This window comes from Poecilia mexicana, unplaced genomic scaffold, assembly GCF_051168715.1.
Source record: "Poecilia mexicana isolate PSO_F unplaced genomic scaffold, ASM5116871v1 scaffold_7, whole genome shotgun sequence".
NCBI lineage: Eukaryota > Metazoa > Chordata > Actinopteri > Cyprinodontiformes > Poeciliidae > Poecilia > Poecilia mexicana.
This window is the reverse complement of record NW_028263376.1, coordinates 16,840,902-16,867,477: the sequence shown is the minus strand read 5'-3', so window position 1 is coordinate 16,867,477 and position 26,576 is coordinate 16,840,902. Positions and strand designations below refer to the sequence as shown.

Here is a 26,576-nt window from a genome sequence, read left to right as displayed (position 1 = left end):
TGTGTGGTGCAGAAAAAGTGGAAAGTGCTTGAATTTTACTGTAAGAAGTGAACAAACCCTGTATTTTAGTGTTTAAGTCTAATTAAAAATTCAGCTTTAAATGTGCATCTGATTAACTGAAGGCATCTAAACTTAAACATTCGTTAAGAAAAGCCTTTTTCTTTCTCGACACAAAGTGGAAACGTCATTAAACACTTTCACTTTAATTATATGATGATTCTCTATATACATAGCCTGAATATGTAATTTTAGTATCTACATTTTTGGAAGGTTTTTATGAGTAAATGATAAATCAGCTTAGGTTTTTAAAGTGTTTGAGGTCACATGTTGATCTGATGTGGAAGATTCCTCAAGTCTTTTGGAGAATGAGATGAACTCTTCATGTACCAACATTTTTCTTAAATTGTTTCTTCATTCTTGATCAGATTTTTACAAATACATTTTTTGGTTCATTTCTGGCTCAACTTTGTATTTTTTTCATGCTAGATGAAAATCATGTTGGGAAAACACCAACTCGTTTCCACCCATTTATTTTATATCCCATCTGTTCAGTTCTAGAAATCTCTCTTTAAACCCATAAACAGATCAGTGAACAATTTGTTATACAAATGCAAACCACAAGATTACTTAATTTCTTGATCTGTTTCATCTGAACATTAAAAAAGAAACTTATTCAAAGCTGTTTGGTTTTGGATTTTTATTGCTTTCTGATGCCAGATTGTTCAGCTGTTAATTGGTTTGTGGTTTTTCTGATTGCTTCCCCTCTTCAGAGTAATTACCTCATTAAATATTCCCCAAAACTGGCTTCTATTTTTCCCCAGTGGGATTTCTGGAGATACAGACACGAATGATAACTGCTCTTAATGATGCCTCTTCAGTGTCACATCAATAATACCCCTCTTGATGCCTGATAACCACTTTTCAGGCCTATTTATTACAAAATTCATGACTTAATGTTGCAAAGATGTCAGAATATCTTTAAGATACTTATTTATTAGAGTAAAATTTCCACAACAATGCGTACAGTGAATGTAAATGGTATCAAAACTTGGGCCATGGCCAGAGAAGAGGAGTGTTTTTAACGTAGTCCTGGAAGGCTGCCTCGGATCCCCATCTCTTCATAGCCTGCTTCTCCAGGATGGGGATGCCACTCACGTAACGCAGCAAAAACCACACAAACAGCGGAGATGCCACACTCAGGTACTGAGGCCCCTGCATGACGGACGAGGCCGAGAGCCAAAGGCCCGACCACTGCAGGATCTCCCCAAAGTAGTTGGGGTGTCTGCTGTAGCCCCACAGTCCACTCTGGATGAATCTCCCCTGTGGACACAAAGCAGAAACTCTGTTTTTATTTGTTGTTTTAGATCTAACAAGGCATTTAGAGTAAGGGTGTCCAGTAGTAAGTCTACAACAAAACATTTGTCTTTTCTAGCAGCCATTGTATGGAGCATACAGCAGGAAAAAGAGCTGACTGAACATGCTGGAGTTCAGTCTGGGTTGCTAGGTAACGCACTGGAACTCTGCTTGGGTTGCTAGGTAACGGGCAACCCAAGCACTTTACATTGTGACTTCACATTCGGGAGGTTTTTGAACTGGCTCATTATCTAGACACCAAAAAAATATATTATTTAATAATAAAATTATTATTTCATAATAAAAATAGTTGGGTGTTTTTAGGAGCAGTCAAAACCCAAATGGATGCGCAGAAAAAAGTGCAAAATTTAAATTTTGCATAATATGTCCACAAAGTATTTGTCTTTTCATAATCAAGCTTTTATAATAAGAACTATCAATAATTTTACTGAAATGCTTACCTTTATGCACCCAGATCAAAGTTTATTTAATTTATTAAACTTGGCTAAATATTAGCAAGTGTTTTGGAATAAAGTGACCCAAATCATGTTTTCTATAATTAAAAATAAATTGGGTCAATTGAGCCTAAAAGACGTTGAAAACCAGTAAACATGAAGAATCATCTTTAAGTTTTGTATCTACAATGAATAACATCCCTATCCTACAAAAAAAAAAGAAGTTGGACACTGTTATTTACTTGATTTTAGTTTTTTTTTTCTTGTATTTTGACTCAATGATATTGGCTCATGTAACAAAACGTAGGACACCAGTGATCTAGGGCCTTCAGACTAACAAGCCTGCTTACTTACAGCATTATCTGGGTCGCGCTTGAAAAGCCACTTTTGCTGATCCGCAATAGCTTCGGCAGCGAAGCCAATACCCCAAACGGTCCAACCGATGTAGTCCCTGGGCCCCAGAGGCACATTACGCTTCTCGGTGTTCAGCATGAGGGTGGGAAGGAGGGTCATAAATACCCACAAAGCTTGGAGGAACAGAAACAGATTAATCAGTTTCATTCAGCCTTGCTTTAATCCTTCCATGACAAAAAAAATGCATCTAAAGCAGAGTAAATACTGGCCTCTGTCTTGAATAAATGCATATAGGGAGCCAGAAAGTAGACATTGATTAATACGGGGAGGCTGATCTGGTTCAGACAGGGAGGAGGTAAAGAGCACTTTTCATACTTTGTCACAGTAAAACCACAAACTTCAATCAATTTCACTGGGATTTTCTGACGTAGATCAATGTAGGAAGTTGTGAAGTGGGAGAAAGAAGACGGTTTTATGAGTTTTTCCTTCTGAAAACGGTGGTATCTATTTGCATTCAGAACCACATTTTGCTGCGTAGATCTATGGCTCTTATATCCAGGGCCGGCACAAGCTTTTTTGGGACCTTGAGCAGATTTTCATGGCTTCCCCTCCAGAAGAACTCGTCCCATAAAGCTCAGGCAACCAAAACAGTTTCTGTGGCCCTTAGAAACCCAACAGACACGAAATCAAAGAGCTACTAAAGCCACATAATTGTCTCTCTGTATCCAGCAGAGATGCACAGTGCAGTGGATTTAGCTCATCATGCAGGGCCGGTCCAAGGTTGTATGAAGCCTTGAGCAGAATTTGACTTGAGGGCCCCTTTTGCTGCTAAGAACATCAGCACTTCTAACAGCATTTCACCAAAGATTTAATAAATTCTGGGAGAAAGGCGTAATTTAATTAGCCAACCTAAAAAGCAATCAGTGATAATTGTTGTTCACTGAGATATATTTGTGAACAAACAGAGCTCAAACACTAAGATAAACTCACAGCATCAGATTGTTGCTATGGTAACAAAACAATCTAACTATGAAGATTGAACTTTTACATAGTAAACTTCCCAGCTCCTTTAAATCTTAAATTTTTTAACAATTTGAAATCTTTTAATTTATGTATGCTGTAACAATTAAATCAAATTTAGCAGCATTGATCATCTCAGTAAACAAATGTTACATTTATGTGTCTGTTGTTTGTGTTAAAATATTAGCACTTTTGGGGCCCCTGAAGCCCTGGGGGGCCTGATGGAGCTGCTGACTTAATCTGGATTAAACAGAAGTGCAAATGATTGATATTCTTTTTAATTACATTTTTTTGATTTGTTGTTTTTAAGACTCCATAGTTGTGGCGATGTCGTCCCATAACACATTTCCTGTCGACTCAACGTCTTTTAATATAAAAACATGGTGGACCGCCTCGGCCACCAGGCGAGTTTTCTACTGTAAACCCGGATATCTACGTTGTTCCATGTCTACTTTATCTTGTGCATAACATCTTTGTAAATGTCGAACGGTTTTTGGTTTTAATGTGACAGGAAGCGGCGGTGTGCAGCTTCCTCTGCAGATACCTTGAACAGTCCAGTAAACAAAGAAAGTCCCGGGGCTGTCTCTGACATTGTTGAACCTGCGGTCATGACCGTCCTTCAAGATTCGCAGGAAAAGGAATGTGCCCAGCCTGCAGTGAGAACACGGTTAACATCTGTTTCCATTAACTAAGGCATCATTCATTAACTCCAGTGGCCTGACTTTAAACTTAAGACGCTCATTAGTTCCTCATCTGACTTCTCCAAGAACTCCTCCTTGCTTCATGCTAACACTGAACTGCTTTGGTGTGCGGCGTTTTGGACCGGTGCTGACTTTCTTACCTGAGCCCCCATGCTGTCACCAACCCCGTCTGCACCTTCTGCCGCGTGTGGCTCGCTCCTCCCCAGATCCGACTCAGGTGTGCCAGTAGTATAAATGTGCCAGAGCCTTCAAAAGGACAGACAGACAGAGCTGAATTACAGAAATTATGGTGTGTAGCTCCACTTGTTGCAGGGCAAGGCGTGTCTAATAAATCTTTTACCCAGGGCGCTGTAGACAATTGGTTCCAAAGTTCAAAGTGGAGCGGAGAACAAGGAGAGGACGAGTAAGAAGAACTGTCAAGGTGATTCGTTAGTGGGAAAATATATACACTTTTTACAGCTATCAACAGGTAAGCTGCAGCTTTTGGAAATGTTGAAAACTCTAAGTTAAGATCGTCTAAATTACTTTGAAAATCTGTAACTTCCTGATTGGACTTATCCTGAACTATTTCCTCGTGAGTTTGGACAGAAGTCCATTTTATCATCAAATCAAGTCATTGTTTTCATTCTCAAACATCTAGTCATTTTGTTCAAGGTGCGTAATGTTGGATTAGTTCAAATATGTAATCGAATAAAAGAATCGTGGGAAAAAATAAAATCACAACAACTGAAAGCTGCAGCAGTTTTAACTGGGTCTAAACTGCTGCAAAAGTGCTATTGGTTGCCATAGCGATACACAGATTTTTATTTTTTTTTTCTGAGGTATAAGAATTGGAAAACAATGAAAAAAATTAAATGCTCAACTTTCTCCACTGGCACCTACAAAGCTTCCTCCCATTTTTTATCATATTAGGCAACAGTTCCCATATAAAGGCGTTGTCAGACCCATTTTACTTGAGCAGTGAGTCCAAGCGAAGCCAATTAAATTTGAAAATGGCACCATAAAGGTTCAGGACATTTAAGAAATGTTGCACATACGTGTCCAAACTTGGAAAATGTAACTTCGAGAAAACTTTGTATCCTAATCCTGCCAAAAATCTACAAAAAATATTCTCAATCAATAACCTTGTGAAACTATTTTCTTTCTGTTTTTGACATGTCAAATATAATTTATGCCATTCTTCATGATCAAATGGACAAATATTTATTAGCTTTGAAATAAATCTAAGCCTTCTTACAACTGCTGACCAGTTTTTACCATTTTTCTGCTGGTATTTTGATGGTTTATATTTTGACCTCTGAAGGCCTCTTTGCCATCACCCTAATCTGCAGTTCCCTCTCCAAACATGTTAGTAGCTACAAAAACAACTTTAAGCTTAAATCTGCTGAGTAAATTAAAAATTAGGGCTTTATCTTTTAAAAAAATAATAAAATATAATATTCTATTAAGGTGTTATATATTCAATAGAGTAGACAATATTATTTTATTATTAATTTTATATAAACACATTGTGTGTTTTTTTGTTTAAACATATATATATATATATATATATATATATATATATATATATATATATATATATATATATATATATATATATATAGTATATATAAATGTTTAGCTGCATATGGTGTAGCGAATTGACTTTTGAGATTTTTTCCTTCAAAATGCTCCATTTAATTCAAAACTTTTGTTTATGTCATCATATGACATGTTCATTTTAAAATGTAAATGTACTAAATAAACAGATGAAATTAAAATATTCACATATGGGTTTCCTCGTGCCTAGCAACGCCCCTGGTCCCATGCTTGCTTTGTGCGCCCCTGCTGTTGGAGGCGCTGATTGGCTCTGCTAAAGCTGAAGGAGGAGTTTTACCTCTAGACTCGTTTCACAACAAATCCACTTTAGATAATACCAGAACACAGCTTTTGTAATCATTACATATTGACATCAAAATGACTGCGCATAAATCACGTTTTATTAAAAAATAAATCACGTAAAACTGAGCCCTTCGAGTCGTTTTCCAGTCTGGATTCATGAAGTCGTAGCTTGCTAAAATGAAAACAGGCGCTGCATGGCTCAAAGAGCTTTACCTGCCAAGTCGTAAAACTTCTCGGTTCTGAAAGCTGCAGCCAGAGCCCAGCCGGCCCACTGGATCCCCAGGTCGGTGAGGGCGCATTTGGCCAGAGTGCTTCCCATGATCATGTCCTGCAGCGCGGCGAGCAGCGCGGCGATCTGAGCGCCTGTCATAAAGCCACGCCTCCAAAAACCAGACAAATACTGAACAGTTTGGGTAAAGTTCACCACCGCGAGTCCACAGGAAGCGGGTTCTGCAATGAACTCTGGGTAGTGTAGTTCAAAGAGCGTCTGCTGGTGGAAGTCATCAGTGCAGTCGATGCTAATACAGCTAAACAGGAATACAAAACTCTGAAATTTTCTCAAGAAAACAAAGGGGAAATTTATGATTTTGAAAAGTTGGGAAAAAAAATTCTAAAATTTTTTAGATCATTCAGAAATTTCAATAAAAACACAAAAATGTCAGTTTTTGCCGGAAATGTATGCCTCATCTTAATAAATAAATAAATAAATAAATAAATAAACAAACACATTTCTAAAAGTGGATTTTTTTTAACCTTTGAGACTGAATTATCCATGTTTTTTTTCTAAAAAATTTCTGGAATTAATCTAAAAATTTTGGATTTTTTTCTCTTGAATTTCCACCTTTACAGACTCAAAAATGTCCTTCTTTTTTCAATATTTTTTTTAGATTAATCTAAAAACTTCAGTTTTATTTGCCAGAAATGTACTCATCCTTTATTTTTACCTCTTGTAACCAGATTAAATAGTTATTATCAACAACTATCAACTGTCAATGACTGTTATTTATTTACAGTGGCAATAAATAACTACTTAGAAAAGTCTTAAAATAGTTTAACCTTTTATTTCAGTAGTAAAAAGTCTAATTCTCTAACAGATTCCCAGACTTTTAGGAAAAGAAACTGACCCACAGCATGACGGATCCTTAGCCATCTGATGTGAGGAATTTTTTAAAAGATTCAGTCTTTGTTTTGCGGCAGTGCTCTCCAAACTCTTTTGTCTCGATGGCCAAAATGATCACATTTAAAATACTGTCAGGCCATTAAATCTTGAATTAAAAATGCAAAATGACTTTGTGAAATATTTTTCTTTCTTACCTGTTGTGATACACTAAGCATGCAATGTTTTATTGAAATAAAGAAGACAGATAAGTCAACCCAAATAAATGAATAAGTATTTCATCTGAGTTTCATTATTTTTTACTTATGTTTTCCTTGTGTCAGTTTTACTCAGATTAGTACACATCTATGCTTCTTGAAAGACACTTTTTGCTGTTTTTTATGTTATAAACAAAGAAAAGTTCACCTCTGTGTCTCGTTATACTTTTATATCTCATTAAGTATTTTTTGTGTTTTTCTCTCAGGAATAAACACAGAAGAGATCAAACATGGCAGAGAGCACAAGCCCAAAAGGCAACTCTGGCGATTTTGCTAAAAAAGTGCAAAGACAGCTGAGCAGAGGCAAAGAAAAGGTGCAAACTTTAGGATTTCTAGTTTATCAAATACCAAAACAAGGAAAGAAAGGAGAGATTTAGGTGATTTTTTTACTTCACTGCAGGTGATGCAAAGGCTTGGAAAGTCGATGGAGACGAGAGATGATCAGTTTGAAAGCTCCCTCCAGATGTTCAACGAGCAGCAGGTAACAAAATCTTAAGCTCAATTATTCTTAATAATCACAAATACGCTCTAAACCTGTTGCAAAAGTATTCATGTCCCTTAATCTACATTAGTTTTATTTCACAACGACCAATTTTAATGTTTTCTTTGGTTTTTATGTGGTAAAACAACAGAGTAGCTCATGCTTGTTAAATTGAAGGAATGAAACACGAATTTTGAAATTGTTTACAAATAAAATATTGAAAATTCAGCCCCCTGTTACTATGATATCCCTAAATAAAAGCTAAGAAAAACGTACTGCCGTCAAAAGTCACTGAGTGGTCCAGTCAAAGTCTAGACCTAAATCCAACTGAGAATAAATGGAAAGACTTAAAAATTGGCAAAGAGTGATTTCATAAAATATTGAGTATTTCTGAAAATAAATTCCCACCACAATTTTCAGATTTTCCTTTAAATAAATGTTTAAAAAAGAGATCCAAAACAAGTATGCATCATTTTCCTTGTTTCTTTATGATGATTTTTACCGTAAAATCCTGTCAAAATGCATTAAAGACATTAAATCATCGTAAACTCCTTTTCTATTTGCAGACAGACGGGAACCGGATGTACAAGGACTTACGGAACTACATTGATGCAATAAGAGGTATGAAGTGGTTGCTTGCACGTGCAGCAGATGTAGATTTGTTCCATCTGCTGGTCTCAGATAAGTTGTTGTACTTTCTGCAGACATGCGTGAAGCGTCACGACGCCTCTCTCAGTCTCTGTTTGATGTTTATGAAAGCGACTGGGCTGGAGAGGAAGACCTGGGAGCCATTGTTGAGGTTAGTGACAGAGAGAAAACAGCAACATGAATACAATAGAATAAATATACTTTATTTATCCCCAGTTGCTTATTAATTAAGAAGCGACTCCAGCTGTGTTAAATATTAATAATAGATACAACAGAGCATTTAATTCTAATAAATAAGGAGAGGTAGAAACCACAGGGGTTGAACTCATTCTTCTATCTGTCTTAAAGCTGCAAAATGTAACTTTTATAAAAAATATTTTTTACATATTTGTTGAAACTGTCATTATGCCATGGCAGTATGGTATAAATCAAGCTCCTCTGCTTTCTCCCAGTGCTAACTGGAAACAACCAATCAGAGCCTGGAGTGGTTTCACAAAATGTTGAGTATTTCTGAATATAAACTCCCAACACAATTTTCAGATTTTTCTTATAATAAATGCAAAAAAAAAAATCCAAAACAACTATGCTTCATTTTTCCTCCAATTTACAATTATGAGTCCTTTGTGGTGGTTTTTGGTGCTGTCAATCACAATCTTGTGTGATGCTGCTTATTCCACCATTTTTTCCCCTCTTGCTGTTAAGCTGCAGCTAGCATAGCATGTTGAGAATGCTAGTGCTAGCTAGCATAGCCACATATGACGGCAGATAAACGGCTTTCCTGTAACTGTAAGTTGTTTCTCAGCCATAAGAACATTTAGCAGTGAGTACATGCCATTGATTGACAGTATTAAGACCCGCCTCCTGGCTCTGATTGGTTGTTATTGAGCGGTGCATTTCTTCAGATGGCGATAATAGCTCAGGGAAGAAGTGAAGGAGATTGATCTTTTTACAGATTATCCATCTTGTACCAAACTATCCTTCATGGTGACAGTTTAAACAAATATGTAAAAATATATATTCCTTATAAAAGTTACATACTGCAGCTTCAGTGAATAATTAAAGTAATGTTTACGCCGGTTAATGAAGGGCGAGGACCTCCTGTGGAACGACCACGAGGTGAAGATGTTGGACCAGGTCGTCCGCACCATGGAGTCCTACGTGGGACAGTTCCCAGATATTCGGGTAATGCAGGGAAACAGAGCTGAACATGTGGACAAAACAGAAGCGTGAGAACAAATTCACATTTTCATGAATCTACTTTTTAACTCGTAGGAGAAAATTGCCAAGAGGGGAAGAAAACGGGTGGATTACGACTCGTCCCTTCACACCCTGGAGTCTCTGCAGACCGCCAAGAAGAGGGACGATATCAAGATAAGCAAGGTCTCTGAAAGAGTATTAAAAATCTTAGAAGGTTTTTTCATGTGCCTTCATCTGCTTAAATATACATCCTTTCACTCTGCAGGCAAAGGAAGAGATGCTAGCTGCCAAAAACATCTATGACGGGATCAACAATGAGCTGAAAGAGGAGCTGCCTGTCCTCTATGACAGGTCCGATAGCTTTCTTTGCAATGTTAAATTTCTCTTTCCATTTTCACATCTTTTTAAATTAATTGTGTGTTTTTCTCCCTGTAGCCGCATCGGATGTTACGTGGCTGTCTTCTCAACTGTGTCTAATTTACGAGACATCTTCTATAAGGAAATGAGCACGGTATGTCTCGCTTTGAAGTGAAACACAATTATAACGTGGAGATATTATCTTGTTTTGACCACCGTGTCCTCTTTCAGCTCAATCTTGATCTGCAGTGTGTGATAAAAGAGCTGCAGGCTCAGCATCCTGACAAAACGTTTGCTGTGAGGGGGCTGCAGAGGTAGGTTTCCTCCCCTAGACTTTACATACAGTTGATAAAAATAATAAAAACAGAAGGTTTTCACATGTATTCATCACAGCTGGAGGTTTTTTGAGCTGTAATGGATCAGAAAAATATTCTGTTTTTTCTTGGAACTTTTTTAAGATGCAATTTTTGCTTTGCAAAAGTTTTAATATCCCATGAATTTTTCACATTTTGTCATCTTATTGAAAAAGTATGAGTTCCACTGGCAGATTATTTTCACTTAACATGGGCAAATTGTCTTCTTATAAGTAAATATATCTGCCAATAGGACTAGTTTTCATCAAAATTAAGGAATTATTTACTTAAAACAAGCTTCTACATCTTGCTGAAAAGTTACTTGTAAGTTAGTTTTGCCTTATTTCAAGTGTACTAAGATATTTGCAGAAGAAATTAGACTAAAAATAGTAAGATTTTGTGTTTCTGCAGTGTAATGGCTGCTGGAAAAGACAAGTGTTTTGTTGTTGACTTAGCATCTAGAAACCACTTTCTGGTGCGCAGGAGGCTCCACTTCTGCTTTTCAAAGATTTACAGTTGTATAATTATGCATCTGTTTTCAGCCATTTTCACATGTGAGTGGAAACATTGAGTTTGGCCAGCAGCTTATTTGGATTTAAAGTGACAAGATTCCCCAAAAGTAGCTAAATCTGAACAATCAGAACAGGCTAAAATGTCATTATACAAGAATGATTTGCCAAAAAATTAAAAATTAAAATTAAAATTATGAAAAAGTTTTGTGTAGCCCATAGACCTACCCTAAAATATTCAAGGAAGAACAATAGGTCACCTTTAACTGAGAGGAAGATGAGCATACATACAATTGTCAGATTTTTATTTTTCATAATTGTTGAAATCGATGCATTAATTTACTTTTCCTGATCTTTCTCATACATTCCCAATAACACCAATTAATGTTTGTGGCTTTAACTTAATAAAATTTAAAAAGGTTTGGCTATGAAACCTTTGCAGACACTGCGGATATAAAAAGTTGTCACATTCCCGTAAATTATTTCAGGTATGGCTCCCTGAAGAGACGGACTCTGCTGTCCCCCAGGGCCTGGAAGGCCAGTTTTTCCGAATTTAACCGGACCTACAATCCCAGAATGAGCCTGCGGTCCAGTCTCAAGTCTCCGGATAAACCGCGCCACAGCACTCTGTCCAGAGACAGCAGCACACTCGGCTTCTCCTCTCGTTCGTCCACCCTGAACAGGAGCCTGACCGAATCCAGAGAGCTGGACACGACTTCCTGCCACTCCGAGAACCGAAGCTCTGTGGCGCAGGAGGAAGCCGCAGCGGGAACATCTGGGAAAGAGAAGTCCGGAGCAGCCAGCGGTCAGGCCGAAGAGGGGAAGAGCTCCAAAGAGGTAGAAGATAAAAAAGATGGAGAAAAAGCTCCACCAAGTGAGAGCAGCTCTGAACTGAACAACTCCTGCGAGTCGGAGAGCTTGGAGCTGCAGCTGTCCGCAGCCCAAAGCGAAACGCTGCACATCGAAGAAGAAGAAGAAGAAGAAACCTCTGCGACCCTTGACTCACAGAAAGCAAATGGTCTAAAGAACGGCGACGTCGGCGCGTTGAACTCTGACACCAGCAACCTGCGCATTCCTCAGAAGGTTGGTCTCCTAATTATCTCGCAGCTGAGGCGCTGGTTCTATTTCTGGTTTGTTCCTACTTGTTATAACTCTTGTTCTCTTTAGGAGGGTGCTGGAGAAAAACAAGCGCCCCACGACTCAAAGACCACAACGGTTTAAAGGTTTCACACTTTAGAAAAGAAACAGGTTTGCTTCTTTTATTTCATAAATTCACGTTGCACCTTACTTTTAGTATTTGACGTCTTTTTTCCCCTCCTACCTGAACAGAAGACTGAAAACGACAGCTGGTCAAGAGGCAAAAATAAAAAGGAAGAAGACAGCCGGGCAGACGAGTCCAACTGTTGTTTAATGACTGATGTTTCTGGTAGTTTTATCATTTATCTTTCAATCAAATCAAGTTTGCCCCAGAAAGAGCTTCTCATTTTAATAAAAACAAACCAAACAGAAAGTGTTCTTGAATAAACAGTTTATTAGTATAAATGCACAAGGTGGCACATTGTGCTTAGCTTCTCTTATTAGAAGAAACTGAACTAAACTGATAATTTTTATGTTTTTACTAACTGGAAGGCCAAAACCAAAGCATGATGAGTCAAGATTGTCAGGGATTAATAACATCTTACGCATTTAATGATACGTAGAAATATTTCTAACATTTATTACTAAAAAATCTAATAAGTTAGAGTTTGCAGTGCATCTTTATGTGTTGTGTTTGGCTTAATAAGAGCTGAAATTGCTTTTTAAATTTGTGTAATTCATGTAAAGTATACACCTTGAACTTTTTCACATTTTGGCTACATTGCAACCACTAATTTTTATGTTTTTATTGCAACTTTGCTGATAGATCAACACAAATCTGGACATAATTGAGTAGTTAATGATGAGAATCAATACAGGGTTTAAATTTTTCTCTGCAGCTAAGCATGAACAAGAAATAAAGCTGTAATTGCTCAAACTTAATGTTGTCACAGATTCTCTATTCAGTGTACGTCTGGAGTTTGACAGAACCAATTTGAAAGATGAAAATACTTCAAATTAAAATGTGTATCAAGCTAAACAAGGCATTGTGAGTCTTAACATGCAAATTCTGGTTTCTTTTAAGATTTGAATTAATAATTATACATATTTTAATTGGAAAACAACAAAACACATCTGAAACACACGGCTTCCTTGTATGGCATAATGGAAACATCAAAATAAATCAGATGATATCAAATTAAGTCTGGATTGTCCTTGGGTACAATTTCACCATGAACTGAAGTAATCATGTTCATTTATTCATAGAAATATGCCATGGGAATGGCCAGATTATTGTTTGTCCCCAAGACTCATACATTTAAAGACGAATATAAATTAAAAATGCAGTAAGTAAAAAATGACTGACATTCATACAAGAAAACCAAATTAGTGAGTCATATTACTCTTGTAATTACTCTTAAAGGTATTTGTATAAAAGATTAGAAGGTGTTTCAATGGTATCGTTTATTCATTCATTCATTCATTCATTCATTCAGATAGGCCACAACAACTTGACCGTCGGATCGAGCAGCGCCACTTCCGGGTCCACTTTTTGGGTCGCATTTTAACCAACAGAGTCGCGCATCTGTTTCATAGAGGATCTCTGAGGCAGCAGAAGAGGAAAGGGAGGGGCGGAAACGGCGAGCGTCTCCCTCCCGACTCACGAGTCTTCAGAAACTGTCTGCTCTTACTGTATTTCACCCACGCAGTTAAGTTTCACTTGGTGGAGTTAAAACCTTAAACCCCGGGAAAACAACAGAGAGTGTTTGCTCTTTGTTTTTCTTGTCTTACCCGCCGTAAAAAGAAGTTGTTTGGTCCGTTGTTGAGGTTTCGTGTCGCGGTTGCTCCACAGCTGTTGCTGCGCCCTCAGGTAAGTAAGCCCAAACAACAGCTGCGGTGAAACAATGTCTGATTGATTAACTGCTGAATGGGAGGCGGGAGAGCTTTGTGTGACGGCCTGGTTTTATTAAATTATGGAGGTCGGTCCGCTTTCTGGTCAGACAAGTGAACGGACCGCAGTGAAAGCTGGTGTGAAAGAGGTTTGGCTTTTTTTTAAAGGTCATTCGTTTAACAAAGAAGTTCAGCTGGTTGGTGAAGTGTGCTGGTTGTAAAGCAGGAAATGTTTGTTTGAGCACCTCAACTTGTTAAAAATTCAAGTAAACTGTTGGTGAAACTGTCAATGTTTGTTTAATTTGTGCCTTTCTTTCAGGTAGCCAAACTCACCCAGCATTCACAATGAATAGTAAGTTCACATTTTGATTAAATTGTGCATATATTAAACGTATCGCTTCGTTTTATGATTTAGTGAGTATTTAGTCTAGGAATGTTGTTAAAGGCATAAGCAAACTGTTGACTCCCAAAGTTTGGGTTGGGACTCCATTTTGTCTTGATCCTCTTGAAAAAATAACTAAACAGCAATGGGAGCGCATGTGTTTTATAGTGTAAAAGAAAAAAAGATATCAGGACTTGAATAAATTAAAGCAACATATTATTTAGTAAAAATTAGGGCTGTGTGGATATAAAATTTTGGGTCGATATTTAATATTACTGCTATTAAAACGGATATTTACTGATATTACTTATATTTCTCAGCTGTTTTGACACATTTTGGGAAACAAATAAGATGAAAACAAATATTTAATATCGACCCGGTTTTATTTATCAGACTGTGACTGGCACGTTAAGAAAAAAATAAAAGTAATTCCCATCTATCAATTTACACTGAGGACTGAAAATCACTGAACTTTTAAAACAATGTCATGAAATATTCAACAAGCAAATAACTAATGCAATAGTTGACTTATAATATAGCAGAATACGCCCTCCGCAGTGGGAAATTGCCTAGAACTTTTTATTTTACTCCAAAGGTCACATTTATAACTGTGAAATATGTTTTTCTCGATAATTCTAAGTTTTTGTTGGAAATTCTTGTAACTCCAATAGGAAATAAAAAGCTGTTTGGTTTAGGGTGTGGCGCAGCCTGTTGACGAACAACCACGCACAAATTTGCAGATGGTAGCGGTCAGAAATTCAAATAAAATTATTCTAGCAGCTTTTGGTCAGACTTTAGACTTCAGGAGGGATTTTTGTTTTTTTCTGGTGTGAAACTCAGAAAGCAGCATATTAGTTCCTCCAGGCAACATTAGAAAATCATATATAATGACAAATAACAGGTAAACGCATTGATCTTCAAAGATATTTAGGATTTAATGCTGAAACAATTCAAAAACATTAACTTTTAGAAATTACTATATATTTTTGTAAGTCAGCAGTCAGAAATAAAATATTTATTGTGATAAATATAAATAATAGGGTCAGTGTAGATAAGAAGTAAGAAATGTGGCCACCAAAAAATTGACATTTCTAGATTAACTTCCCATATTTACAAGAAAAACTGGGACATTCTGTCAGTCATTTAAAAAACAGGATAATTTTCCAGGATTAAAGACATTTTCACATTAAAACTATTATGTTCTGACATTTTGAAGTCAAAATGTTCATAGAATATGCTAATTGATAGTATCTGCCTTTAATTATGGAAATGATCCCTTTTTTGTAAGTTTGATGTTTCTACATCAAAAAACTTTTTTTTTCTTGTAAATATGTAAGGTAAATGTAGGAATGTTTGATTTTTGACAGTAATTTGCTCCTTATTTACTTCCTAACCCCATTATTTTCTGCTTTTCATCTACACTGGCCTTAATATTCTGCCACAATTTCCATCTCCTTCAAATTGAAAATGCATATGAATATAAAATAACAATTAGAACCAGTCTGACACCTACTGAATGCTTCAGGTATATAAAACATATTTTACTGATTATTGTCCAGAAATTCTGCTGCTCTCTGAAATATTCAGAGAAAATAAAAAATCTGTTTATATATTTTACTAAACTCTTAACGAGAGAGAAGAATTAACTTCTACACTCAAATAGAAAAGAAACTTTTCCCATGCATAATATTTTCTTTTTTAAGTGAACAATGCCTTATGTTGCAGTCCTAATCCAAAATAATCAGATTAGATTATCACAACATGATGGGTTGTTACACAAGTAGCCCTTGTTCATTGAGATTGTGTTTTCTGACATTTTTATCGAGCTCCCTTATCTTCCAGGTACAGATCTGAACTCATCAAGCGCGTTTACACAGCAAGCTGTGATGCGGAGTGAGTATTCGGCTTTTTACAGATAAAGTACCAAACTACTGCTTTTTCCTGTCACAGCAAACAGATACTCTCACAATATGTTCTGTTTCATAAACATATTTGTTTTTCTGCAGATTCAACTTTGTGGCCGACAGCTTTTCCTAAACAAGCAAACGACTCCGTTATTTATGGTAACACCTTCACTCCTTGTTTTTCACTGTTTTTGTTGCATTATCCACATGGAGTCACTTTAATACGCAGAAGAAGAAGAAGACGGAGCTACCTTCGTTTTACCAGATGCTAATAAAAACGAGAGCTGTATATTTAAAGTGTTTATTTCTGTTGGTTCATTTATTAGGAACAAACTGCTCAATGAAATGATTTTAACACTGAAATGCAAACGTAATGAAAAGCGAGTCGGCAGTATACACATTTAATCAGGTGCTTGAAATCCTTGAAAATTTCAATTAGATGTTTTCAAGGTTTGAAAAGTGCTTGATTTCTGTGTAAAGTGGTTAATATTCTGGCTGCACAGTTTTGAAATAAACATCTAGGAGAGAAGACTCGTTACAGAAAGTGAACTGATTCATATTTAAACATTTAATTTGAGCTCAACAGGTTTGTTAAATGTAATTAATATTTATCATTTCTAATGACTCAATGAGTAAGTGCTGCATTTACACTGCATTCAATGTGAATCCATGTGATTGGAGCTATCCCTGTTTTTACATACTTTTTCCTTCCACTAAACTTTCAAAGTAGTTTGAATACTCTGTAAACGGCCAACTTATTGACCTTTTTTTGGCTTAACTACCTTGTTGAGGAGGATCTGTTGGACAACTGTAGTGTTGACATTTTCCCTTATTGTGTAGGCTGCAACATGGCTAAGACAGAATGATTAATGGTGATGAATCAATTATAAATGATCAACTCATTTAGTAATTGATCGTTTACTAGAGCACACAGACTCAAAAAAGGTAAAAGAACCTACTCGGAGGAGTAATTAAGCAAAAATTTAAATGTGTTTAAATTAAACAAGTTTAACTTAAACTTAATCATCAGAAGAATTGATAACTAAAGTTGTTAGGCTGTAACCAACATAACATTTTTCATTAACTATAATTTGTATTCATCAAAATCAACAGAAATAAACACTCCTTAAATGTATCAATATGTGTAATGAGTCTGAGTTTCACTGTTTTAATTGAATTACTACTGTATTGAGATGTAAAAATCTTTAAAGCACAATATCTTTCCACAGTGGTAACAAAATCACTCCCTGTAAGAGACCAAAACACAATTATTGGAGGTATCAGTTTTTACTCTCAAGTTATTTTTCTTGTCACGTTTAGGATACAGTTGGATTCTAAAGTCATTCTTTTTTTTTTTTCTTATCTTAGTGATCGTATTTGCCATGTTGGTGACGTTGGGTGTTATTGCTTATGTACTGTATCGGTACATGTGCCGCAACAAAGGCGACTACAGGACGACGGGGGAGCCGGCTCCAGGAGATTATTTCTTTGACGAGTCCCACACACTTGGTGTGAGTGAAAAGAAGGAATACTTCATATGAACCTGGGAAAAGAGGTGGCTAACAGGAAAATAAAGATGCATGTGTAATAAAAAAAAGAAAAAGAAATGGGATGGATTTGCTACTGGCAGTGAGAGGAGAGGGTGGAAGCTGGGGTGGGGATGTTTTTAAGAAGTTGTCCCAGGAGTGAAACCAAAGACAGGATCAGGACTGTAGCCATGAATGTTGATGAATGTGAAGCAGCTGAAAGACAACGGGCGTCTACCGACAACCACAGCTTGGTATGAAACGGGTGGTAGGATTTAAAACATGTCTACAGCCAGCTATAGGATCACAAAACATTCAGCAACCATCACAAGATTACTCTGACACTATTATGTTTCTGCCTTACTTCTCTGAGACGACGTATTTTTCCTCAATCTTCTGGCATGCTGTGTTGGCTGTTACATTTATATTCAGTTGCTTTTCTTTTTTTATCAACTTTTTCTTTTAATTAAAAAAATGATACAGAAACTGCTTTTGTTGCACCTGATTTAATTTTCTATGTAGAGTTACTGGAAACTTTTTAATGTTTGTAAGATGGTAAAGATAGTAATGTGACTATTCAAGTTAATTCTGTAAAATTGCTCCATTAAACTGTACAGTGACAAGTTCCCTTGCTACAAAAAAAGGGGTTGGAAAAATAGTATGGAAATCTTTATTTGTACTAGATTAAATAGAAAAATGTATATTTATGGGAGCAAGAAATTTAGGTTTAACTTTTTCTATGGAAATCTAAAGGACATTATTTTACATATAGATTGAGCACATTTAAAACTTTATATTTTATGAAATTGTATATAATTTTCCAAGGTACTGATTCTCTCCATGCTTTTTAAATATAGAAACGTTTCGCATTTCAGTTCCGCAAAAGCTTCACTGCTGGGCACAAGTAGGAAGTGAGCACAAAGATTACAGGTCAGTTTATTTGTGTCAATCATAAAGAAGTTAAGTAAAATTAAAGTTTTTGCTGTAGCTCATGAGTAACGGTGTGATTTATACGTTAAAAATAGATTGACTTTGTTCATGTAAATGGAATGCTAAAGGAGAAATGCTATTAAAGCTAAAGCCGCACAATATTTGAAGATCTTACAAGGGCGATATTAGTAAATATTGTAATATCAGTCGCAATATTTCTCCTTTGTGACGTTAAGCTTCGTGGGAAGCATCTCTTGAGCGAAACATCTGCTATCGCTAGACTCCGTCCAACTGGCTAAATTAGCATGTAAAATGTTAGCTCGCTTACGGAGCGGTCTGGGCTTTCTCCCGTGTACTTTGATTCTTTCCGTTAGAATTTGTACCGGGCCAATCAGCGAACAGCAGAAGTTGTTAACGATGACGTCGCTGTTTTCGAATTGTAGGTTGCCCTAGCAACGGCAATGACCAAAGTGAACGGAGCCGGTAAGTGTGTGTTGGCCACAAATATTGAATTAACATCAACAGCCATCTTGTTCAGCTTGGCACTTATGTTTACAATTTTAGTAAGCTTTTTAGCATCAACATGGCGCATTAGATTAATTACAGACAAACTTTAGCAATTGGGTAAAATTTTAAATGGCAGTGTCTATGCCATTTGCTTTTGCAAATAGCTTGACGTCAAGTGAGACTGAGTGAGAAATACTGCCACCTCCAGATGGGAGTTGGTAGTCTCTTAAATCCAGTTTTTGTGGAAAATTCGTAATACGTTATGCTTTACGTGAAACAATGCAGGAATCTGTTGATTTTGCGTGAAACTTTGTAATCATGGAATTGCGAAAAACTGGAGGGACTGATTTATGTAATCTGGAGTCTAGAGGGCCACATAAAAAGCTACCGAGGGTCAAATTTGGGCCTCGAGTTTGACACATTGGTTCTAAAGATTTACTGGGAAGCTAGTTTGTTAAACTAATAAGTCAAATAGATGCGCTGTTTATGTAATTTTCAGCATAAATTTTGTGTTAAAATAACTGCTCTCCTTTAAGATTTTTATTTTTTGAAAATAGGAAGCATGTTTATTAAACTAATAATCGCCTGTGGCAAAAAACCAAAACAACAAAAAAATAAAATAAATCTCAGATGTCAACATAAGAAACTTTTTACTATTCTACCAAGGGACTACACAAATGCATACAAGAACAAACTTAACCACATTTCAAATTTCCAAAATAACCTTTATTCTAAACTTACATTTTAAATTTTAAGTTTAGTATAAAAAAGTTAAGTGCACCTAAGTTTTTTTTTCCCAAAGTATTTCATCCTTGACACGTCTCAGCAAACCGTAGTGACACTCATCTCCTTTAGTAATCTTAAAAGATAGAATGTGTACCAAAGTACATCACATCACTTTAGTACATACATCTATTTTACAAAATGTTGTAAAGAGAATCCCTGAACTATAAATGTCCATAATCCTTCAACAAAGAATGTCCCGTTTGCTGGCTGTGGTTGGCATAGCATCTACTAGTCAGCTGTGAGTTTACAGTACTTCATAATGCTAGAATGAAGCCACTTAAGCTGCTTTACAATCGGAGCAGAGATGGAAAAAAAGGAAGAAAACTTCTGTTTGAGTTACAGCTGTTAAAGTTTTGATAGCTGTGGCCCTTTTGTTTGAAAAAAAAAAAAAAAAGGCTGAAATGACAGCAGGAGTTGAGCGTTTTAAAAACCTTTCTCATATCGGAAGAAGAAAACAGATTTCCAGAAAGTTGGTTTGGGATTTAGTTAATATTTGTATCACTAAACAGCCAGCGTTTTGGCTTTCGTTTCTGTTAGCCACAGCTATTAAAACTTTATGCTGCGTGTCGGATACCCAGTGACACTCATTCACACCACAATGATAAATGCTTACAAATATTAGTTTGTGGTATCCATACAGACAACATGTCTAGCTTCAAATACTTTATTTCATTTTTGATTGACTCCAAAGATGCATGAAAGCATATTTTTTTTAATTTTTTTTAAATGACTTAAATAAACATGCTGACAGTCATGTAGCCTCATTGAAAGATCTTTGCATACACTTTCAGGCTTTTGTAACAACATGGCACATCTTTACATTAATTTTTTTTTAAAATGGAATAAAAATGGACTCAAAACTGTTGAAAAATGTCACAGCTTTTTTTTTTCCTTTTCATTTAAAAAGTCATGAAAACAGAATGTAAAAAGAGATTAGCCCCTTTTTTCTGCAACTCCTCAGTTTTGCTTAGCAGTGCATTTCAGTTAAAAGGTACATTAGCAAAAGGTGCAAAGTATGCAGCAACTCAAAGATGCAGGTGACCCACACAAGGTGACGGGAAAAAAAAATCCACAATAGATTGCAGTCATGGGAAACTGAAGGCTTGAGGAGCCGACAGCGTCACAACGTCTTGTTCAAGGATATGTTTGCTTTTTCAAACGGTGGCGGTTAAAATTTGACGCCACAACTTATTATAAATGCATTGCCGGCTAGGTCTTTGGCACAACCAGCTCATTGGTTATACTATCGAATGTTTTCATTAGCCTAACTACTCGTGTAAATCAGTCAAAATATTGAACCAAGAAAACAAAACTGAAGTATTAAATGCATTTTTGTGAAATGGTTACAATCTTCTAAGAAGAATGTTTTTTTTTTCATACAAGTTTAACCCTAAACAAAAAAAAAACCCTAAAAAAAAAGGATAGCTCTGTAGATCTGAATAATAAATGCGCAGTGATAAACTCTGGGTATCCGACTGTGGAATAGAAACAGGATACATAAAAAGCTAAAAATGTTACACCAACCACCCCTTTCTGTTCATCTTACTATTTGGATTTACTTTAAATTTCTTTCCTTTAAGTTTACTGAAGTTAATTTGCTTCGATTCAGGGTTATCCCCAGTGCTCTTTGGCACTCGACTATGTTCATCTACAAGTTGCCCAACAAGGTACAGTAAACCACTTGAGATATTGCATTAACTCTTTTCTTAAACACATATTTGTTTTGCTTTAAATTAAATTTATTTATTTTACAACTGATTGAAATGGAACAATCTCTCAGAAAGTTCATTGTGCAACAAATTTATTGTGGTGTTTTTTTTTTTTTTGATACTGTGCAAAAGACAAGACAGGTCTAACTAAATGCATCCAGGATGCTGGTTCTTTTTTTTTTAATATATAGCAGAGATGGTAACATCCCCTGATCATCATACTGGTATTTACACAAAACTATTACACTCCTATTAATTAAACTACACTAGAGATTTTCAAAAACAACAAGTGGAGATTTCTTTTAATTTGCGCTTTGCGACTTTGTAACTTTGCTTCTTTGCGTTTTACTTTCACCATAAAGCAGCTAAACTATATAATGTAGGTCTGTTATTTGAACATTTTATCTAAGTAGTTGTACAGGAATACATGAATATCTCAGTGTTATTTGTGACCATTTGATCAAAGGAGAATAGCTCTCCTGAGCAGACACACACGCCTGAAATAAAGTCCAATCTGGAGCGACCGAAGACTTTCGATCCAGCAAAGAATTATGGAGACTTAAAATTTAAAATCTGTAGCTTTTTTTCCCTCTCAGGCGGTGAGAATTATCATTTGATCTGTAGGTCAGAAGTGGAGTACTGTACCTTTAACAAGGGCTCTAAAATATTACATTCCGTTAGGTGATATCAGTATTGTGGCATGGCCAAGCAGCCTGAAGAGGAAGGCGTATGGAATAAAGAAGGAACTGGGGAATCATCTGGGATGGGGTTTTATGCATGAACCAGGAGGGGAGTAGCTGCTGTTACCAGATGGTATACCCTCCACTGGATCCACCCAGGAAGAAGTTATTCTTGCGCTGCGTCATGACAACATTGGCGCCCTGCATGGCGGCCAGCTGAGCCGCATTAGGGGGGTGTCCAGGCGGTGGGGGCTGAAGGGAAAGCAGGGAAAAACAGACTCAGCTGACAGTTTTCGCCTAAAGCAACGCATTTTGACGTAAACACTCACGGGGATGGAGACGCTGCTGCCGGCTGTGAAGCGAGCGCCAGCGTCGAAGCCACCGTCCACCATCACGGTTGATCCATGGGGGTAAACGGCTCCCATGGGGTAGTAAGCCATGGGGACATTCTGGCCCACCGGACCCACTTGCATGTGTGGCTGCATGGGCATGTACACCTGATGGCCAGGGTAGGGAGAGGACATCTGCGGCACCTGACCAGGCACCTGAGGTGGAAGCACATATCTGGGCTGGTATATCTGCACACAGAGAGACGGAAAGCAAAATTAAACCTTCAGAAATTATAAGCTGTCTTAGTGTCCAACTTCCAGATTGCTAAGTTACCTCAGAATATGCAGGTGGTGTGTCTGTGTAGGGAGGTGCCTGAGGAGACATTTGCATAGCAGGAGGGTATACAGGTGCAGTACTCTGCTGAGGGTACACAGACTGCTGTGGATATGAACCTGCAAAACAACACATTGGGTTAAATACTGAAACTCCAGGAACTGATGGGGAATCCCCATGTTCAGACAGGATCTAAAGGACGATGATGAAGCCAAAAAATGTGTGTGAAGTCAGGACTAAATGAATGGAAACTAACGGTTACTCTAACAATTAATCGGATAAAGAAATTTGCACGTTCTGCAGGATTTTCATTTTACCACTCGACGATTTTTGTTTTAGAAAAACATAAAAACAGGAAAAATTTATTGCCTAAAATGCAACACAGTATTATTTTAGTGAACTCTTGACCATCTGTAGCAAAGCATGCATCCAAGATAAAAAAAACAAAACACATCTAACAATAACATGTGAAACGTTCAGCCCTCTCTGCTTGACTATCAGTACAGCGTATGGCTGATCTGTTGATTATTGTGTGGATTAACTGATTAATAACTGGAGAGTAAATCTTTTTTTTTCTTTTTACAGAACATGAATCCGGTGAAGCCCACATTTTACCACTTAAGATTTCTTTAAATCTTAAATGCAAAATGTAAATATATTTTTGTCTTAATAGTTGCTCTGAGTGTTTTGTTCATTCAGCAAATGTCATTTTTTTTAGTCTGTATACAAATATTTGATTACTAAATTAGTTGACGTTTATCTCAATAATTTTTTAATCATTTCAACTCTAATAGAATTAGAGCTGAAATAACAGTGCTGTGCTCCTGATAAATATTTCTGGTCAAAAATCGGTCATGGTGTGGAAACTAAAGACTATCACTCCAAATAAAGTAACTCTGTTTTAAAACTAAGCAGCCAACCACATGCTGACTACCCGAACATACAATCAGACCAATTAACTACTTACTGTTACCTCGTTAGACTTAAATAGCATAATAATAATAATAATAATATTCTGCCAATAACCACTTAAAAATTTGTGAATAATGTTGCAAATAATGTTTAATATTAATATTTGTTTTTTAATAATAATGTTGCAAAATATAACTAAGAATCAATGTTATTTTACTTCAGCAGGAGTGAATAATTTTTGCAAGTAATTCATGACATATTGGCGTTAACATCAGAATCAGGCGATATTAATCATTCTTTAACATATCGGTAATCTGATAATTAAAACTAGGCCGATATTAACAACCAATGTTTATTTCCATCTTCTTGCCTGCTCGGTCAAATTTGTATCCCTAATATTTGCTTCAGTCTATCAAATTAAATATTTAAGGTTGTATACAATTTTGTGTAAACGCTGATTTTAAATTTGTATAAAAGGTTAATATATAGAGAATCTCTGCATAGATCTTGAATTTGTTCTCATTGTATCAATGTGGATTTCATATTACTTATATTTTATTTTACATTGAATTATCTTTGAATGCATGTGTTTTAAAATTAACCCTGTGTGAGGAGAATTCCTATCACCTATGGGACAAACAAAGCTTGTATATCGATCAAATATTAAAACATGAAGCAAATGCAGTAAGAAAATTAAGGCATTTAGGTTTTTATTTAGCTGTTTTATGCAGGTAGATGGGAATAAAAACTAAATTTTACAAGATGAGTATGGGCAGTTTGGTTATTTGCAATCAAACCACCATTCTTTAATAATGGTGAATGATGAATAACAGATGATAATATATATAAGCTGATGTCACAAAAAACCTTGTGTATTGGAAGAATCTGAAAAATATTAAACTGAAACTAAATAGAGAATAAGATGTAACCTAAGTTGCCACATATATCATGTTTTACAATTATATAGCTAACAAGTCAGAATTATATATATAAAAAACAGAAACAAAAGAACTCCAGGCAAGCTGAATTCACTTTATTCTAATACAATCACAAAGAAACGTGACGTAGTTAAAAAAAATACAGCATAAGGTAAAACAGTTTATTAAAATGTTGCTCTTTTTCTTTGTTGCTGATTTTTAATGAATAGGGCCAGTCGGTTGCAACATAATGGTTAAATTATTGTGAAAGCAAAACTAGCATCAGCCCTTTGTTTGGGCATGTAAGCGTGTTTAGCCTCTTTTATAAACTGAAATGATCGGCTAAACAGGAAAACAATATGAATAGATGCAGCAAAGAGCCCAAACTAAAATGCTCCTTCAGTCTGACTGCAGCAGAATAGGACTTCCATGTTAACAACACAACAGCGAACCAAAACAGTCCAGTTATGGCAGCGTTGCCGTTTTAAATGGTTGTAGCTCGCTAAAAAACAACAAAAAACAAAATGCGATCTGATCTGAATCAGAACAATAATGTAACGAGAAAATAAAAAATGTATTCATTACAGTATTTCAGACGCCTTTAGGTTCAGTAAGTGAGCTTCCCAGAAGGCGTCAGTTTATTGTTATGTACGTAGCTAAACGTGAAGTCCGCTTTAGATAACGACAGCCCGTTCGGCTCTAGTTCTAACAGCAGCGTCGACTGACGGGCAGCTAGCTGACAAACTGAACCCGCTGCGGAGAAATACCTTTGTTATTCATTGTTGTGGATTGATTCGGAGGCTGAGGAACATCAGCTTGTACGGAGCTCTGCGTATCTTGTCTCGGCCTTGTTACAGGTTTCGGATTGACACTTCCTTGTTTCTTCTTGTTGTTGTGGAAGTGGTTACGTCACCCGTTCTTTATCTGCGGCTGCACGCACGCACGGCTCGCTCGCACGCCCGCGCCCCCTCTGGTGGAAAAGAGGAAATTGCTCAAATGCTAAGTGAAGCAAACAAAAATACAAAAAGCGAACTTTAAAGCTAAAAATGACGGAGAAAAATAAGTACATAAAAAACACAAAAATTTGAAATTCAAGTAGAATATGTTTTTTAATTATTTATTACCTAGAAATGATTAAATCACAGATTTTAAAAACAGGCTGGCCTCTCTCAGCCTGTTCTTTGCAGTATTCTTTGCAGTTCTTTGATCACTGCAAAGAATAAATTATTAAACATAAATAAAATATCCTGACCTGCAAAGGGAAGAACACATTTAATAATTGTATTTTTCTATGTAAAAATTTTTTTTTATGGTCAATACAAATAAGAAAGTTTTAAAGAAATTAGTAATTTTATTTAAACTGCAATAACAAAGTTATTCCCAAGCTGGAAATTTTACAAATATGTTTTTTTCATAACTTATAAAGCCATGTGAATAACAAATAAGAATTTTTCAATGTTCACATTTTAAAAATTTTCATACTGATATTAAAATTATGAGTCTCCCTTTACAATTAAGTGATACAGGCGAAATTTAGCTTAATTTGGCTCATTATGTTAAATGAAAATGACAAATACAACATTTTTTAAATTTAAGTTAAAAGAACCAAAATGTTCATATGATTGTACTCGTTTTTCCCAATCAAATTATTTCAAAATAACACAGATTAAAGGAGGATTAAAAACATTTGTTATTTATTTATTTTTTTACAATAATGTTTGATTACGTTTTTTTTTAGAAACCAATTTCAATGTGTTTATTGCTTGGATTATTTTCCAATTATTACATATTATAAAAATGACTGAAAAAATAAAAGAAATGTGCTGTTGTACTGTTCACTTCAAAATTTGGTGAAAAAAATATATAAATATGTGTTTTGTGGTTTTTATTTGCTGTAAGCCATAATCATCTAAATTAAAACATTTAAACGATTTGAAACTGGTCACTCTAAAATCTACTAACTGTATATATGAATCCCCTCTAAATGTTTATTTCAGCGTGTGACAAACA

General features: G+C 36.0%; 4 protein-coding genes across 5 annotated transcripts; 2 read left to right on the top strand and 2 right to left on the bottom strand.

Annotated features, from left to right (window-relative positions):
- Positions 1 to 682: 682 nt before the first annotated feature.
- LOC106916647 (uncharacterized) lies at positions 683 to 6,164 on the bottom strand. The gene is made up of 5 exons (XM_088007162.1): positions 5,978 to 6,164; positions 4,024 to 4,129; positions 3,727 to 3,833; positions 2,163 to 2,335; positions 683 to 1,320 (listed from the first exon to the last, which is right to left on the bottom strand). The coding sequence occupies exons 1-5, from the start codon at positions 6,132 to 6,134 to the stop codon at positions 1,042 to 1,044; spliced, it is 822 nt and encodes a 273-aa protein (XP_087863288.1). The 5' UTR covers positions 6,135 to 6,164; the 3' UTR covers positions 683 to 1,041.
- bin2a (bridging integrator 2a) lies at positions 4,143 to 12,697 on the top strand. Its single transcript, XM_088007161.1, has 13 exons — positions 4,143 to 4,352; positions 7,345 to 7,452; positions 7,539 to 7,619; positions 8,186 to 8,240; positions 8,324 to 8,418; positions 9,354 to 9,449; positions 9,540 to 9,647; positions 9,730 to 9,815; positions 9,900 to 9,975; positions 10,053 to 10,135; positions 11,172 to 11,766; positions 11,851 to 11,931; positions 12,013 to 12,697. The coding sequence occupies exons 2-12, from the start codon at positions 7,369 to 7,371 to the stop codon at positions 11,902 to 11,904; spliced, it is 1,413 nt and encodes a 470-aa protein (XP_087863287.1). The 5' UTR covers positions 4,143 to 4,352; positions 7,345 to 7,368; the 3' UTR covers positions 11,905 to 11,931; positions 12,013 to 12,697.
- A 677-nt stretch (positions 12,698 to 13,374) lies between these two features.
- Positions 13,375 to 17,948, top strand: smagp (small cell adhesion glycoprotein). 2 transcript variants are annotated; one of them, XM_088007163.1, is made up of 6 exons: positions 13,375 to 13,630; positions 13,970 to 14,002; positions 15,875 to 15,925; positions 16,039 to 16,095; positions 17,166 to 17,213; positions 17,305 to 17,948. In XM_088007163.1, exons 2-6 carry the CDS (start codon positions 13,996 to 13,998, stop codon positions 17,475 to 17,477), a joined length of 336 nt encoding a protein of 111 aa, XP_087863289.1. In that variant the 5' UTR covers positions 13,375 to 13,630; positions 13,970 to 13,995; the 3' UTR covers positions 17,478 to 17,948. The 2 variants fall into 2 exon arrangements, with proteins under 2 accessions (XP_087863289.1, XP_087863290.1); XM_088007164.1 differs by lacking the exon at positions 13,375 to 13,630 and adding an exon at positions 13,734 to 13,799.
- Positions 17,949 to 19,603: 1,655 nt separating this feature from the next.
- Positions 19,604 to 25,487, bottom strand: dazap2 (DAZ associated protein 2). Its single transcript, XM_014972496.2, has 4 exons — positions 25,334 to 25,487; positions 22,738 to 22,856; positions 22,404 to 22,652; positions 19,604 to 22,326 (listed from the first exon to the last, which is right to left on the bottom strand). The coding sequence occupies exons 1-4, from the start codon at positions 25,344 to 25,346 to the stop codon at positions 22,198 to 22,200; spliced, it is 510 nt and encodes a 169-aa protein (XP_014827982.1). The 5' UTR covers positions 25,347 to 25,487; the 3' UTR covers positions 19,604 to 22,197.
- Positions 25,488 to 26,576: the final 1,089 nt, after the last annotated feature.